The 15,428-nt window shown below is 42.0% G+C and overlaps 1 protein-coding gene across 4 annotated transcripts in view; it reads left to right on the top strand.

The window, feature by feature from the left end:
• The window catches only part of ZBTB14 (zinc finger and BTB domain containing 14), a 30,367-nt gene that overhangs the window by 3,385 nt on the left and 11,554 nt on the right, over positions 1-15,428 (top strand). Inside the window, exons 2-3 of one of the 4 annotated variants that reach the window (XM_084849806.1) lie at positions 7,242-7,315; positions 8,028-13,705. In XM_084849806.1, the coding sequence (XP_084705932.1) occupies positions 7,313-7,315; positions 8,028-9,371 (1,347 nt within the window). In that variant the 5' untranslated portion in view covers positions 7,242-7,312 and the 3' untranslated portion in view covers positions 9,372-13,705. Of the gene's footprint in view, positions 1-7,227; positions 7,316-8,027; positions 13,706-15,428 lie in introns of those variants that run through there. The other 3 variants (XR_014790148.1, XM_084849808.1, XM_084849809.1) reach the window with 3 other exon arrangements.

The raw sequence follows: 15,428 nt of genomic DNA, 5'->3' as shown, positions 1-15,428 counted from the left end.
CTTCTTGTCTCTCCTTGCTATTCTCTGGAACTCTGCATTCAGTTGGATGTATCTTCCCCTTTCTCCCTTCCTTTTCGCTTCCCTTCTTTCCTCAGCTACTTGTTAAGCCTCCTCAGACAGCCACTTTGCTTTCTTGTATTTCTTTTTCTTTGGGATGGATTGAGTTGCTGTCTCCTGAACAATGTTACGGACCTCCGTCCATAGTTCCTCAGGCACTCTGTCTATCAGGTCTAATCCCTTAAATCTATTCCTCACCTCCACTGTATATTCATAAGGGATATGATTTAGGTCATACCTGAATGGTTTAGTGGTTTTCCCTACGTTCTTCAATTTAAGCCAAAATTTTGCAATAAGAAGCTCATGATCTGAGACACAGTCAGCTCCAGGTCTTGTTTTGACTGACTGTATAGAGCTTCTCCATCTTTGGCTGCAAAGGACATAATCAATCTGATTTCGATATTGACCATCTGGTGATGTCCATGTGTAGAGTCGCCTCTTGTGCTGTTGGAAAAGAGTGTTTGCTATGATCAGCGTGTTCTCTTAGCCTTTGTCCTGCTTCGTTTTGCACACCAAGGCCATGCTTTCCTGTTATCCCGGTGATTTCTTGCCTTCCTACTTTAGCATTCCAATCCCCTATGATGAAGAGGACCTCTTTTTTTGGTGTTAGTTCTAGAAGGTGTTGTAGGTCTTCATAGAACCGATCAACCTCAGCTTCTTCAGCCTCAGTGGTTGGGGCATAGACTTGAATTACTGTGATGTTGAATGGTTTGCCTTGGATTCGTACTGAGATCATTCTATTGTTTTTGAGATTGTACCCTAGTACTGCTTTTCCCACCCTTTTGTTGACTATGAGTGCTACTCCATTTCTTCTAAGGGATTCTTGCCCACAATAGTAGATATAATGGTCACCTGAATTAAATTCGCCCATGCCTGTCCATTTGAGTTCGCTGATTCCCAAGATGTCAATGTTCAAGCTTGCCATCTCATGTTTGACCACCTCCAGCTTACCTTGATTCATTGATCTGACATTCCAGGTTCCTAAACAATATTGTTCTTTACAGCATCAGATTTTCTTTTCACCACCAGACACATCCACAGCTGAGTGTCCTTTCGGCTTTGGCCCAGCCGCTTCACCCTTTCTGGCGCTACTTGGAAATTCCCTCTGCTCTTCCCCAGTAGTATATTGGACAGCTTCCGACCTGAGGGGCTCATCTTCCGGCGTCATATCTTTGAGCCTTGTGATAGGTTCCATGGGGTTTTCTTGGCAAGAATACTGGAGTGGGTTGCCATTTCCTTCTCCAGTGGAACACATTTTGTCAGAACTCTCCACCATGACCTGTCTGTCTTGGGTGGCCCTGCACGGCATAGCTTATGGCTTCACTGAGTTATGCAAGCCCCTTCGCCACAACAAGGCTGTGATCCATGAAGGAGGGCCCATATGTACCCAGGGGCATGTATCCTGGCATGCATTTGGCAAGCGTGAGGAGTTCTATGCATGTTCCAACCTTCCATGCAAGGCAGGTTCCTAGTCCAACCAGGATCTTCCCTCGCATGGAGGACCTCTACATAATGTGTCAGCAGCACACACACACAGATTCACATGTGTCAAAGGCATGGAGGTATTAGGGTGTTAGTCTCAATCCCCCTAAAATAAGGATGACAATAATTACAGTAATTAGTTTTCTCCTCCCAAACTGTCTCACTGGTGCAACCAAATAAGTTTAAGTCCAGCACTGGACCAAACTGGCTTCCAATCCACTATACTGGCTGCATTAGCTTAGAATGAGAAGCCAGCATTCCAGGGAATTCTCCCTGGTAGTGTGACTGCTAAACAAACAAGGGAGGAATTATATAGCTTGTTGTCTGAACCAGGGATCTTGGCTTGCCACTGCCAAGCAAGCAAAGATTTGTAAACCAAAAACAAACCCAGCTTTAAGAGGAGTGACAAATCAGAATCCCCATTTCAGCAGACATGCTAAACAAACTGCCTAGTTTGTTTAGTAGTCGGGGAGGAGCAAAATGGGAACCCAGCAGGCCGCGTGCACCTACACACAGATAATCCATGACAAACCAGGATTATCTGAAATCCAGCCTTATCGTTCTGTGAAAACACAGCCATTGGATAATTCTGTGTTGTACTATTATTGTTATTAATAGGTATCCAGCGGGGGGGGGGGGGGGCTCTCAACTGAAAGAAAGTTCCACCTCTGCCCTTTCCCCTAGGGATTAGGTGGAGAAAACTCCAGCAGAGCAATGTTGAATATATATGCAGGTTTCAGTCCCTTTATGAGATCAGCAGCAGATGAATGTCTTGCTTTCTGTGAATATTTGCATGATCATAAACTCCTGCAGCTAACTGGCATGCAGATGTACTTCCTATTTTTCCGATTCAAAAGGTACTCTTGATATCTGTCTCATACATCAATCTAAATTACTTCTTTTCCCTGTAGCAGTCAGGGAGCCATTTGCATTGCAACACTATTTGGAGTGGAACGTACACCCAGAAAGCATACAGGACATTTATTAGGCGAGACATATGCCAAGCATGACACCTGTGCCTAATGATAATGAACAGAGCCACAGAGAAATGAGTGGCCTGTTTGTATGTTGTGGAACAAAAAGGAGAACAAATGAAAACAAGCAGTGGAGAACTGAGAGGCAAAAAAGGATACTGGAAGATGCAAAAAAAAAAAAAAACATATGCATTTCTCTCAATTGTTGGGCATCTTACTAGTTAAAAATGCAAAGCAAAATTCAAAATTTCACTGTCAGTTTTCTTTTGAAAAGTTACAAATATATTTTGTTTAATAAAATATATGTATAGTTGGAGACATTTGAAACTTCCTTATTTTCTAGCACATTTTCCTGAGTCACAATCCTGCACTGCACTATACACATGTACACACACATAGAGATGTAAACTTTCCAGAAATTTTGAAGCCATGGGGGAAAGAAATTTTCCGGGTTTTTTCAGAAAAAACTGATTTATTTATTTATTTATTTATTTCTATACCGTCCAATAGCCGAAGCTCTCTGGGCGGTTCACAAAAGCACAACTGATTTGGGGGAACACTGAAAAATAAGCAATATTTATTTTTGTAGTACTCTTTACAGATCTTAAGTCACTTTGTTGCTTTAGGAAAGCCTTCTCCAACCTGGTGTTCTCCAGATATTTTGGACTTCAGCTTCCTTCAGCCTCAGGCAACATGGCTATTGGTCAGGAAAGCTGGGCATTGTAGTCTAAAAGTACAGGGTGGTCCTCCTACAATGGACTACGATGTAGGGATGTACGAAAGTCATCTTTCACGGATTATGTTGATGCGGGGGGAAGCGTTCCGTCCCTCCCCCCCGGAATCCTCGACGGGGGGGGGAGTCGATCCGTTCCCCCCCCCCCCCGGAATCCTCCACGGCTGGCTGTGCTCCGTGGCAGCTCCGCAGAGCAGCTGGCCAGGCCAGAGCCGTCCGCAGCCGGATTTCCAGCCGCGGAGGGCTCGGGGGGGGGGGGAACCGCATACGCAAATGGCGGCGGCAATGGCCGCCGCCATTTGCGTTCCTTATTTTTGCCATCTTAATCTATGTAAATATTTACGTAGACTAAGACGGCGAAAATAAGGGGAATGCAAATAGCGTAGCCACAGATTTCGGGGGGCTGAATGCACTGGCATTCGGCCTCACCGAGATCCGTGGCGGAATTCTCTGCCATCCCTACTTTGATGTAGTCCATTGTAGGAAGGCACCAGATTGGGGAAGGCTGCTTTAGAACATTAAATTAGCATTAAATGTTCCTAAAGTTATGTATTACTTGGTTTGCTCATAAAATTATCACATTTAAAACATTTGAAAAGTAAACTCCTTTAGGAAGTTTGTAATTATTTTCTGAATAAACTTTTAAGCAATCTCAACCTTTTATTTGAAGAGTGACATTTTATTCACTTTTGTAAATAATTTCTGTTAATGAACATCACTTTTTTTACTCATTTTGAAAGGTTGTCTCTGGCTGTGGTTTCGATTCCGTGCCTAAGCCATAGGAAGCAGCCTACTGAGTTTCTTTTAGATAGAGAGGTTTTATTCTAGTGCAGCAGTGTAAAGGTTTTATAGCAGAGGCAGCATTCCCTAGTAGTGAGGTTTAATTCAGAACTTTATTAAAAACCATGGCAGCAAGTTCTATAGACCCATGTCTCAAAGTTAACTTAAAAGAAAAAAGTAGGCTAACCCACATGCTGTTCTGTCGCATGGTGACAGTGGAGGGAATAACCTACAATGTTTTTTCACATGTGGGTTTTAGATCAGAACTACATTAATTGACTGCTATGGCATCTAATCAGAATAAGTCCAGAAACACAGGACTGTATAGAAAAATAAACCTAGACTGTCAAGAATGCACATTTTCTTCCATATTACAATATAGTGACTCTACTTACAAGTTGGGAAACTGAGCATGACTTGGAGCATCCCTACATATCTTTCAGTAAAATATAAATTAGATAAATAATTTTAATAAGGAATGGAAGAAACAGCTGTGCTGGGCATCTTACAGAAAGGATTAAAAAAACATTTCCCCCTCATGGCTTCATTATTTCCAAATAATAAAAATTCTTACTACATAGTTTTTAGAAAACATGGGGGAGGCTGGGTAACAGTATATTAACACTTTGTCTTAAATTTGAAAAGAAAACATATTTCATAATCCAAAGCTGTTCAATTTTTTGGAGAAAACCAAAAACGGTCCTTGGGGGAAAAAAGGAAAAAGGTTTTTTCTCCCGATTATTCAGTTTTTTTTCTGGGCCTTCACATCTGTACATACAGAGAGAGAATTATGAAACTCCTTCTCTTCACCAAGACCCCTTCACACATACTACTAGCAGATTTAGGCTGTAATCCTATACCCATTTACCTGGGAGTAAGGGTGCCCTGTTAAGAGTGTGCATGGTGGCCTGATGCTCAACTGTTAAGACACAGAAGGGCCTAACCTAGAAGTGGTCACCTGGCCAGTCACAGCACACCTAGAGCAGCACTGGCATAGCAGGTGTGGAGCTTTTTTCATGTGGGAGAGTAGGATTATACTGGAACTATAGGATCTGTTCTGCACCTCATGCACACAAGTTCAGATATTCTGCTTTTGGAAATAAGTCATACTGGTTTTATTGCAGCATCTAAGGGAGCAATCCTGTGTCCCCTAGACAGTGTCTGGGGGACATAGGATTTTTGTTTCCTGGCTCGGAGCTTGTAGACAGGGCTCGGAGCCAGGAAAACATGCTCCCCGCCCCCTCATAGCTGGCGTGGAGAGAGCTGCTTCTCCATGCTCGTAAAACAGTGTGGAGAAGGAGGCATTCCCGGGGAGGGGAGGAGACCTGGGCAGCATTCCTACGATCTTTCCTGTTGCTGTCCCAGAATCCTTCTCTCCCACAAGCCTCTAGCTAAAGCCTCCCAAGTTCAGGGGCTTATGAATACCCAGGCTGCAACCCATAGGATTGCACCTCAAGTAGATATGCTCAAGGCCCAGCTTTAGCAAACAGTATTGAAACTGAGTTTATTAGTTAATACCATTTTGTAAAAATGGCAGAAAAGCTGTGTTTGGCCTCAGTATAGGATTTGTTTTATTAATTTAACAACATGTTTTCCGCCGGTTTCTCACATTACTTTAAATGTATCATTTAAAGATAGCAATAAAGACATAGGATCCAGTGTCGTGTTATAGACAGTCAAATTGGGACCAGGAGAGACCTGGGTTCAAATCACTACTCAGCCATGAAGCTCACTGCATGACCGTAGGCCAGTCCCTATCTCTCAACGTAACCTAACTGTCAGGAGCGCCCTAGCGGCCTCTTTCCAATAGCCAAGTCAAGACACAGACAAAAATATTATTTTCAAGGCTTTAATCCTTTTACAATTTAATGACTCGTTCAGATGCTAATCACCAGCGACTAAGCAATGAACAGCAGAGTAGCCTATGCTCCGAGTAGGCAGTTGATCCCCGTTTGAAGGAGAATCACTTGAAGACCCTGAACTTATGGGCTAGGGGGAGATCCTCCCTCTTTCCCTTGGGTCCACGGGAGGCGGCTGTTGCTTGCGCACCAAACGGGCACTACGCCTCCTTTCCGTGCCCTCCATCACTCGTCGCTGTCTGCGTCGAGCGTCTAGCAAGCCCCCCTCCCGCTCTTTCTCACTGCTAGGATCACTATCTCAGGAATGCCGGCAGGAAGAATCTCTGCCAGCTGCTGTGCCTGTGAGGGATGAGCTGGCTCCTCTCCCATGGATTGCTGATCCTCCTCAGAATCAGAACTGCTCTGGGGTTCTATCGGCTCAGTTTCCACCCTGACACTAACTTACAGGGTTGTTGTGAGGATAAAATGGGGCGAAGAACCATATATGCCGTGGCGATTCCACATGCACGATATGTAAATAGTAAAGGTTTGTATATATGTATGGTGGCTGGTATGTATCTGGAATGATTGACGGGTGAGTGTGGGGCGGGGTTTGGCAGAGTGGGGGCAAGAATGACAAGTTTGGCAAGTGGAAGAAAGGGGGAGTGGCTGAGTGAGAATGGAATGCAATGTGATTGGATGACAGCTTGTGCAGAAAAGGTGGGGTGATTGCTTCTAGAGAGTCAGATAAATCTGGGACTAAGACAGATTAGGAACAGCTAGATAAGCCTGAGATTAGATTGGGAGATAAGAGTGAGAACATCTACCGATATAGTCTGTGGGTTAGAGAGTGTGTCAGATAGTGTGAGAGAGGTTCTGAACGTAGAACTAAAAGCAAGAGTCATATTGTGCAGTTTGTAGTGTTGCCTTATTTTAATCATCATTCCTGATATCCTTTCCTCATCCCAACCCAGTTCCTATTTCCAATCCCGTTGTACCAAATAAACCTCCTTTGTTTTCAGTTTTAAAAGACAGTTTCCTTTTTCGTTATTAAGAAGGGTTTCGTGGAATAACTCCCATGTACTGGCTGCTTGGTCTGTGCTACCAAAAAGGAAGAAAGCAGCTCAAACAGGGTTATTGGTGGCAGCAATTGAGAGAGTGGTGAAGCATCACATACACCAACAGAGAGTTGTGGGCGAGAGCCTAAAAGTGGCAGTGTGAGGAGAGACACTGACCAAAGTGCCTGACCTGGTGACTAGAAGTAGGATTTTGAGGTGGTCAAAAAGGCCTCAGGTCCTCACATACACCATTCTGAGTTTCCCGAAGGAAGGGTTGTAGATTAATATTTTAATGATTCTTCACCATTTTCTCTTTCAGGGTCCCCAGGATAAGGGTTAATCTGGTGTCAAAACTTTGTTCAGATATTGAGAAAAGAGCCTTCATTGTTCATGGTAAAGATTTAATGTTTCCCTTTTTTCTTGGCTTTTCCTTGATCTTCTATTTTAGTAAATTATTTTATTCACTAGGTGATCACCTACAAAACATCACGGATAAACAATGGATCATATTTGGGAAGAGTAGGAAGAAAGGAGGGTCCTTTGTTCTTGTGCCTATCTTCTCCCCCTCACTCCATGCCTTCACTTTTCATCTCTCCCATTCTTACTGTAGCCTGTCCCTCTGACCCAGCTGTTCCCCTCCATATTGTTGTTGCTGCCTTTCTCATTCCCAAGCACAGGTGAGGAGGAAGGAATGGTGTGCTCTGCTAGGCTGCTGAGCATCATGTTGTAGCACAGCCTTCCACTTTCCCTGGTCATGTTCAGTCTGGACCAGATGTCTGACAACTGTAGGTCAGAGACTGTTGCATTCTTCACTTAAGAAAATTGGCAAGTGAACTGTGGATCACAGCTATAAATACTTTGGGCCCTACGGTATTTAACTGACTCACGGTTCAGTTGTCAATTCTCTTTAGTTAATAATGAAACAGCTCCCGCCCCCATGTTTATACAAACATCAGTTTTGCGTCTGGGTTTGTTTGTTTTTAAGGTTATTGGTTGATTTGTTGATAAAATTAACTTCAAAGTTCAGCTCTAATATGATGTTTCTCAGAATGTATTTATTTTTTCAGAGTAACTTATAAATAAGACTTCTATTATTTTCCTCTAGGAGTTTTTCATCAGTATGTCTGAAACCATTAAATATAATGACGACGATCACAAAACAGTATTTCTGAAAACATTAAATGAGCAACGATTGGAAGGAGAATTTTGTGACATAGCTATTGTTGTAGAAGACGTGAAATTCAGGGCCCACAGGTGTGTACTTGCTGCTTGTAGTACCTACTTTAAAAAACTTTTCAAGAAACTGGAAGTTGACAGCTCATCCGTAATAGAGATAGATTTCCTTCGGTCTGATATATTTGAGGAAGTTCTAAATTATATGTACACAGCCAAGATTTCAGTTAAGAAAGAGGACGTAAATTTAATGATGTCGTCTGGTCAGATTCTTGGTATTAGATTTTTGGATAAACTCTGTTCTCAGAAACGTGATGTATCTAGTCCAGAAGATAATTCACAATCAAAAAATAAGTATTGTCTCAAAATAAATCGATCAATTGGTGAATCTAATGATAACCAAGATGATGAAGTTGAGGAAATCGGAGATCATGATGATAGCCCATCAGATATGACAATGGAAGGAACTCCTCCTAGTCATGAAGATGGCAAATCGCCAAGTGCTACTTTAAGAGTTCAGGAAGCAATTCTGAAAGAGTTGGGAAGTGAAGAGGTTCGAAAGGTAAACTGCTATGGTCAAGAAGTAGAGTCCATAGAGACTGCTGAAACTAAAGAATTAGGATCGCAAACTCCTCAAGCTCTAGCCTTTAATGATGGCATAAGTGAAGTAAAGGATGAACAGACACCAGCATGGACAACAGCAGCTGGTGATATGAAATTTGAGTATTTGCTTTATGGTCACAGGGAGCAGATTGCATGTCAAGCATGTGGTAAAACATTTTCAGATGAAGCACGATTGAGAAAACATGAAAAGCTTCATACTGCTGATAGACCCTTTGTTTGTGAAATGTGCACTAAGGGCTTTACCACTCAAGCCCACTTGAAAGAGCATCTAAAGATCCACACAGGCTACAAGCCATATAGTTGTGAAGTATGTGGAAAGTCTTTTATCCGTGCTCCCGATCTAAAGAAGCATGAGAGAGTTCACAGTAATGAAAGGCCATTTGCGTGCCACATGTGTGACAAAGCTTTCAAGCATAAGTCCCACCTGAAAGATCATGAAAGAAGACACAGAGGGGAAAAACCTTTTGTCTGCAGCTCTTGTACTAAAGCATTTGCCAAAGCATCTGATTTAAAGAGACATGAGAACAATATGCACAGTGAAAGGAAACAAGTTACCACAACCAGTGCTCTCCAAAGTGAAACAGAACAGTTACAGGCAGCAGCCATGGCTGCTGAGGCAGAACAGCAACTTGAAACTATTGCATGTAGCTAAAGGCAAAAGTAGCGGTGGATTGAAAAACATTTGGTCTGATAAACTCACCACTGAGAAAAATATTGTTAAAGGGATTTAGAGAGAAAGAAATATAGTTTGCAATTTGCAGCAAAGACTGCCCCATCAGCAACATTAAATATGGGACAAGGCCTTGACTGAGGCAACAGTCCATTTGGATATAAATAAGAAATAGAGTCAGACTCTTAACAACCAGTATTTTTACGTCTCTGCTACAACTCTGGTTTCAGTGCATGCCTAGTCCCACTGGAGTAAACTCTGTGCATGTGGAATGGAAGGCCTTACACTCCAATGCACAATGAAATTAAGCTGAAGTATTTGGATTTAAATGACTTTTGTTTCATTGATTGCAGTTGCTTGGCATCCCAATCCTAAGTATATTTGCTGTGACCCGGGGAACCCCTAATTTCCCTTAGGGGTTGTCAGCAACAGTGAAAAGTGACAGGACAAGTTGCTGAGTCAAAAATGTACACCCATTAGGGATTCACTGGATTGTAGCTGTTATGTGGAAGTACACCTCATGGATTTCCGTAGAAATTAGTTCCATGTAAGTATGACAAGATCAGCCTAACTCCAAGTCCTTTGGTTTCATTGGTCTGCAGATCGTGCTGTTAGTGAGTGTTGAACAGCTTAAATAAATTATGTCTGCTACAACAGGTTTTTTTAAAAAAAATCTTGAAATTATGAGTTAGAATGAATGCGAGAATTTGTTTGAAAAGAAAAAAAAATGTGCCTGTCCTCTGATCAGAAGTCATGAAAATGTAGTATGACTTTAGTATTTCATCTAGTAGTTCTTTGCAGTTGTCTAGTTCCAGCTTAACCCACCCTAATTGTCACTGCAAGTTGTTAATGTAGTGTGGTCAACTGACCAATGGGAACTATGGCAAATTTGGGAACAACCTTGCTTCTTTTCTTACTCTAGCTGGTGACTTAGTGTATCCCCACGTTTCTTTGTTTTTCTTGATCACCAAACTTGAAGGCTGAAATCCTATGCACACTTACTTGGGAGTAAGCGTCATTGTATTCTGTTGGACTTACTTGTGAGCAAACATGCACTGAAGCCGGCTGTATGACACAATACACTCTGCTTTTCTCTGTATTGAAGGACCTGTATTGAAATCTATCCTATTATTACTGAAGTGACAAACGTTTCCAGAAGCGTCAAGATCCTACATGATTCATTGGGCCGGTTCACACAATCACTGTGGCTTAAACAAGCCTCTGTGATCTTGCAAACCGGGGCATTGGGAGAGGCTTCTTGATAGCACAGAAAAGCAATCTAACATAACTCTGTTTTAGTCTTCCAAATCAGTACCATGCAGCAATAAGGAGTGTATTGATCTGGGGTCCTGATTCTGTCAGACCAGTCAGAATAGGTTCTTTTAGAGTACCAAGGGAAAACAAAGCCACTTGTGCAAACGGATGAGAGTGTATTGATAGAAAATAGATGCAGAATAAATATGCGAATAAAGCTCACAGCTCTCATCAGCCAGTGAAGCTGTCACAGCTGGTATGTCTATCTGAGTCCCCAAGATAGACTACAAATCGTTCATCTAGGGCCAGCAAAACGTTCTCCAAGCTGGTAGCATGTATATTCCCCCTTGGAGCAAGACCAGAGACCAAAACTAACCTGCTTGATTGTATAGGTTTCTCTCAGCTTAATTCAGGAGCTGACAGCCTACATCTGCCCATCCCAGAGAGGGGGGCTCTGTTTCCCATGGGAAACGAAACCTATCTCATCTCAGGATGAAGGAGTACAGCTGGCCAGAACAGCTCCAAGGTGAAAGCTTTAAATTGCTGGCCCTTGTGAAAGGCATACTTCATTAACTATAGAGCTACCGGTTAGGCCAAACTACTCAGGTCTCTAAGTGGCTCCCAACAGCTTATAGGAATGCGATGAATGCATTATAAGAGCATATAAGGAATGCCTTATTGCTTACCAACAAACTCACTACAAGGAGCGTCCTGTTCTCTGTTGCTTGTCAGCACTGGTGGTCATTGTAACATCTTTCTATCTTGTAGAACTTTTCCTTCTCTAAGGCTCTGTACATGTATGCGTATGTGATGCTTTTTTGTACAAGAATTCCTAGCCGAATTGTCTGTTTTTACCTTAGTAATATTTAACAAGGCTTTTAATTGTTTTCTGGTAGGGACCCCAATTCTAAGGAAATAGAAATAAGAGGAACAGCTGTTCCACTGGTGCTTAGGGTGAAAGGTGAAATTTGCCTGCTGTTTCACAAGTGCGGATCCCATTTGATGAGCTTACACTTTCCTGGATCCTTGGAGTACATGAGCATTGTTCAAGAATGCACAGATCAACTGTCATACCTCAGCATAATTTATTCTGCTGCAGAGAGCTGAAAGAAGTCGAGACAATTGGTATGGCAAGGAAGTGATGTAGCGAAAGAGCTGACATTACATAAACAGCAGCTCAAGGGAGACAGATGCATTCTGCCACAGTGAGCTGTAGCAAATCCTTGCTTTCCTTCACAAGGCTCTTTTAGTCATCTTGAATTCTGTATAGCGGGGGTGCAAAATCTCAGGCCTGGGGGCTAAATCCAGCATTCTCGGGGCCCTCAAAAGGCCACCCCCCTACCCTACCCCTATCGTTTGGTAGTTTCTTGACTTGTGGGCAGTTTTTTGTCCCTATTCAGAAAGGTTGAAATGCCTCTCCTAAAGCTTAGTTACTGGCAATAAGAGCTTTAAGCTAAACTATGCTGGTATTTTTGGTCCCACCTCCTTTTGCCTTGCCCATCACTGGGATGTGGCCCCCTGAGAGTTTCTCGAGAATGGAATTCAGCTCTCAGTCTGAAAGAGGTTCTGCACCCCTGCTGTGCAGCCTAGTTCTCCCTGAGGTGGTAAACCTGTGTCTGGAGCACAACTGCTTCAGACAACAACAGGTGCGGGTTCACAACAGTACTGTTCCATACATATTCTTCCTGTAGAAAACTAGATGTCAGTAAGAAGATTCTAGCCTAGTCTCCCAGACATAGTGATTTTCTATATGGACAGTATTCATGTGAGCCCCACCTTCAGTCTGAAGTGGTATGGCCCAGACATGACCTTAGTATCTCAGTAAGAACTAGACCTACTTTAGAGGACTTTTCATGAAAACTGAAGGAACTGGCATGATGGAATACAGTGTGGTAAAAATGCAGTTGGAGAGAACAGAAAGGGACACATTATGTCACTGTCCCTTTTGAATTACAGAACTTAGAGTTGCAGAGATGAATGTGCTTTTCTGCTATGATTGTATCCGGTGTTAGTCCTACTTGGAGTAGACCCATTGAAATGAATGAGACTTCAGTTAGATTAACCTAGGTGCTATTCATTTCAATGGGTCTACTCTAAGTAGGACTAACATGGGATAAAACTTTCTGTTCCCTGCTCAAAAACTAGGTATTCCACTAGCCTTACAGGGGGCTCCTATGTGTGTTTACTCAGATGTCCCATTGAATTCAGTAAGGATGACTCCCTAGTTATTGTGCATAGTATTGCAGCCTTAGCCTGCGGTTCAGTTAACTGGGATGTTTGTCGTTTGAGATTTGCATCCCAGTCCTTAACATGACTTTTTGGAAATAAGTCCTACTGAGTTCAACTGGGCTCATTTCCTAGTGAGTGTGCTTGGGCTTGCAGCTTAATTCCAGAGCTTAGAAGGCCCAGTTACCTTCACAAAATCACCAGCTTTTTGGAATAGGCTCCACATCCATCTCTTAGGGTCTTATGGAGAAGGAAGGTGTCTAGTGAAGGATCCATTCAAGGAATCAATAGAAAATTACTGTCAAAGGGACCTTTTCTGTAGAAGATAATGGTAAGTTTGTGGAGAGATTTTACCCAAAATTAATTAACTAGTCTAATCTGACATACAAACTTGCCATTCAGATATGTGTTAACATGTTTCAGTCATCAGTTTCATTTGTAACAAACAAATGGGATGGGATTTCCATGCAGTAAAAGGGAAACTTGTAGTCAGTCAAAGTCTTTAAAGAAATGTCTGCATACATTTAGGCTTAATTGTTTGACATACTTTTGTTATCGAGTTTACATTTCAACTAACATTGGATAAAAATATGTTCTTTTAACAGCAAGTTAGAATGAGTATTTATAAATTATTGTGTGTCAAATCACCTCTTGCGTTCTAAATAGTAATTAAGACTAGCATTTTTAAACATTATAATAAAATTGCATATATTGGTCTTTGTTACAGTGTCATTGTGAATCATTCATTGAATAGGAAAGTTTAAGTTCTATATTAAAATGCCAAGAGTTTGAAAATTGTGCTGTAAATAAAACATGAATATTTTGGTATACTTAAATGTTGTGTTTCTATACATTTTCCAAGGGAATCACTTCATTTTACATTTTTCATATATTAGTTTTAGGATTTCTGATACGCAACTTCAATAGATATAAATAATCTAAGGGCGCAATCTTAAGGGGATCATCCTAAGGCTCTGAACTCAGAGGCTTATGGCCATCCAGAGCAGAGCAGAGCAGAGTCTGCAAGTGGAGGCGATCTTCACCTACTTGCTGCTCCTGCTCTACGTTTTTGCTAGACGGTAATTTTTTCCCATCTAGCTGTGGCTTTGGGGAGTTGGAGGGAAGGAGGCTGGTGGGGGTCTGGAGATATGGCATAAGCCATCCCCTCCCTGCCCACTGGCACACCCCCTTTCCCTTCCCTCCGAGGTCGCCGGTGTGGTTCTCTCCGCGCCACCTGTGAGGGGGAGGGGGCAGAGAACTCGGACTCCTGGGTCTGAGGTCGGAGCGCTGTCTCCAGCCTCGGATTTAGGAAACCAAATTATCGTATGCCTCCCCAGACTCTGTCTAGGGGCCATAGGATTGCTTTCCCCATGTCTTAGCTCCTAAATGAGGGCTTTTTCATACCTTAGTTTTTGCTACGTGCAGGTTAATTTCTATACAGGAAAACTAATCTATTTTATGCCATAGATTAAGGATTTAAGATAAATTAAGGGCAACCAATATGTAGCTGCTCAGATATTGTGGCTGTAGCAGAAACACAAATCAGATGTTTATTATTTGCATATAATTATTTTTTACATAGGAAAATAGTGTACGAAATAGTCCTTAGAAAGTGAAATTACATTGGTAGGATGGATAAGTCAGTAGTTTGCATCTTTTGATAGAAAGGGTGAGACCATATTGGCTATTCCGTGAACAGAAGGCAACAGGATCCAGAAAAAGCTCCCCACTGGAGGAAGAGGGAGAAGCAATCTTTACTAATTCTCCCTGCAGCCCTCTTTGTCACATCATATGCTGCTTCACAGATCCCTCTAACACTCCAGAGCCTCTTTTCAGGACACTGCAGGGAGAAGGAGGAATCATAAAAGAACATCTCCACACTGCCTTCCTCCAACGTGAGCAGAACTCTGCTAAGGGCAACTCCAGATTCAACCCAATGTGTATTCATGCAAGGAGAATTTAACAGCCTGACCCTATGCATGTTTACTCAGAAGAAAGTCTCACTGAATTCAGTAATACTCACTTCTTAGTTAGCGTGCATAGGATTTAGCCTTACAGAAGGAGTTATTCTGGAGATGGTTAGACTGAGGGGTCTGCAAACATATGTTTCATAGAAACAAATCTACTTTTCTTCTTCACTGGCTACTTTGCCACTGTATATCATTTGGTTAATTAATCATCATATGTGCTTAGATTTTGGATTTTACTTTAGTCAAAATAAGTAAACATACCAAGTGGTATTTGTATTTTTAATCGCGGAGCATTACGGCATTATCAGTAGGTAGTCAAACTGAACCCAAACCAAATACTAGTTCAGAGAGAGGTGTGTGCATTTTTAAAGTGAACCAGAACTTAATGTGAACATAAACACTTGAATTGAATATCTACATAATAAAAAGTAGTCAGTTCAAAACATTGGTTCAATTGGAACATTAGGAGAATTTTTTAGGGTGGTAATAAAGGGCCATTCTTTTCTCTAGTCATAGGAAGACAGGCAAAGTATATTTCCCAAACATATATATTTTGGAGAAGTTAAAAGTGGAGCAGGAAAGGATGTTT

This window comes from Heloderma suspectum, chromosome 4 (genome assembly GCF_057233095.1).
Source record: "Heloderma suspectum isolate Gila_16-S chromosome 4, 16-S_ref, whole genome shotgun sequence".
Taxonomy (NCBI): Eukaryota; Metazoa; Chordata; class Lepidosauria; order Squamata; family Helodermatidae; genus Heloderma; species Heloderma suspectum.
Note: the sequence above shows the minus strand (reverse complement) of the source record. Positions and strands in the feature narration are given on the sequence as shown.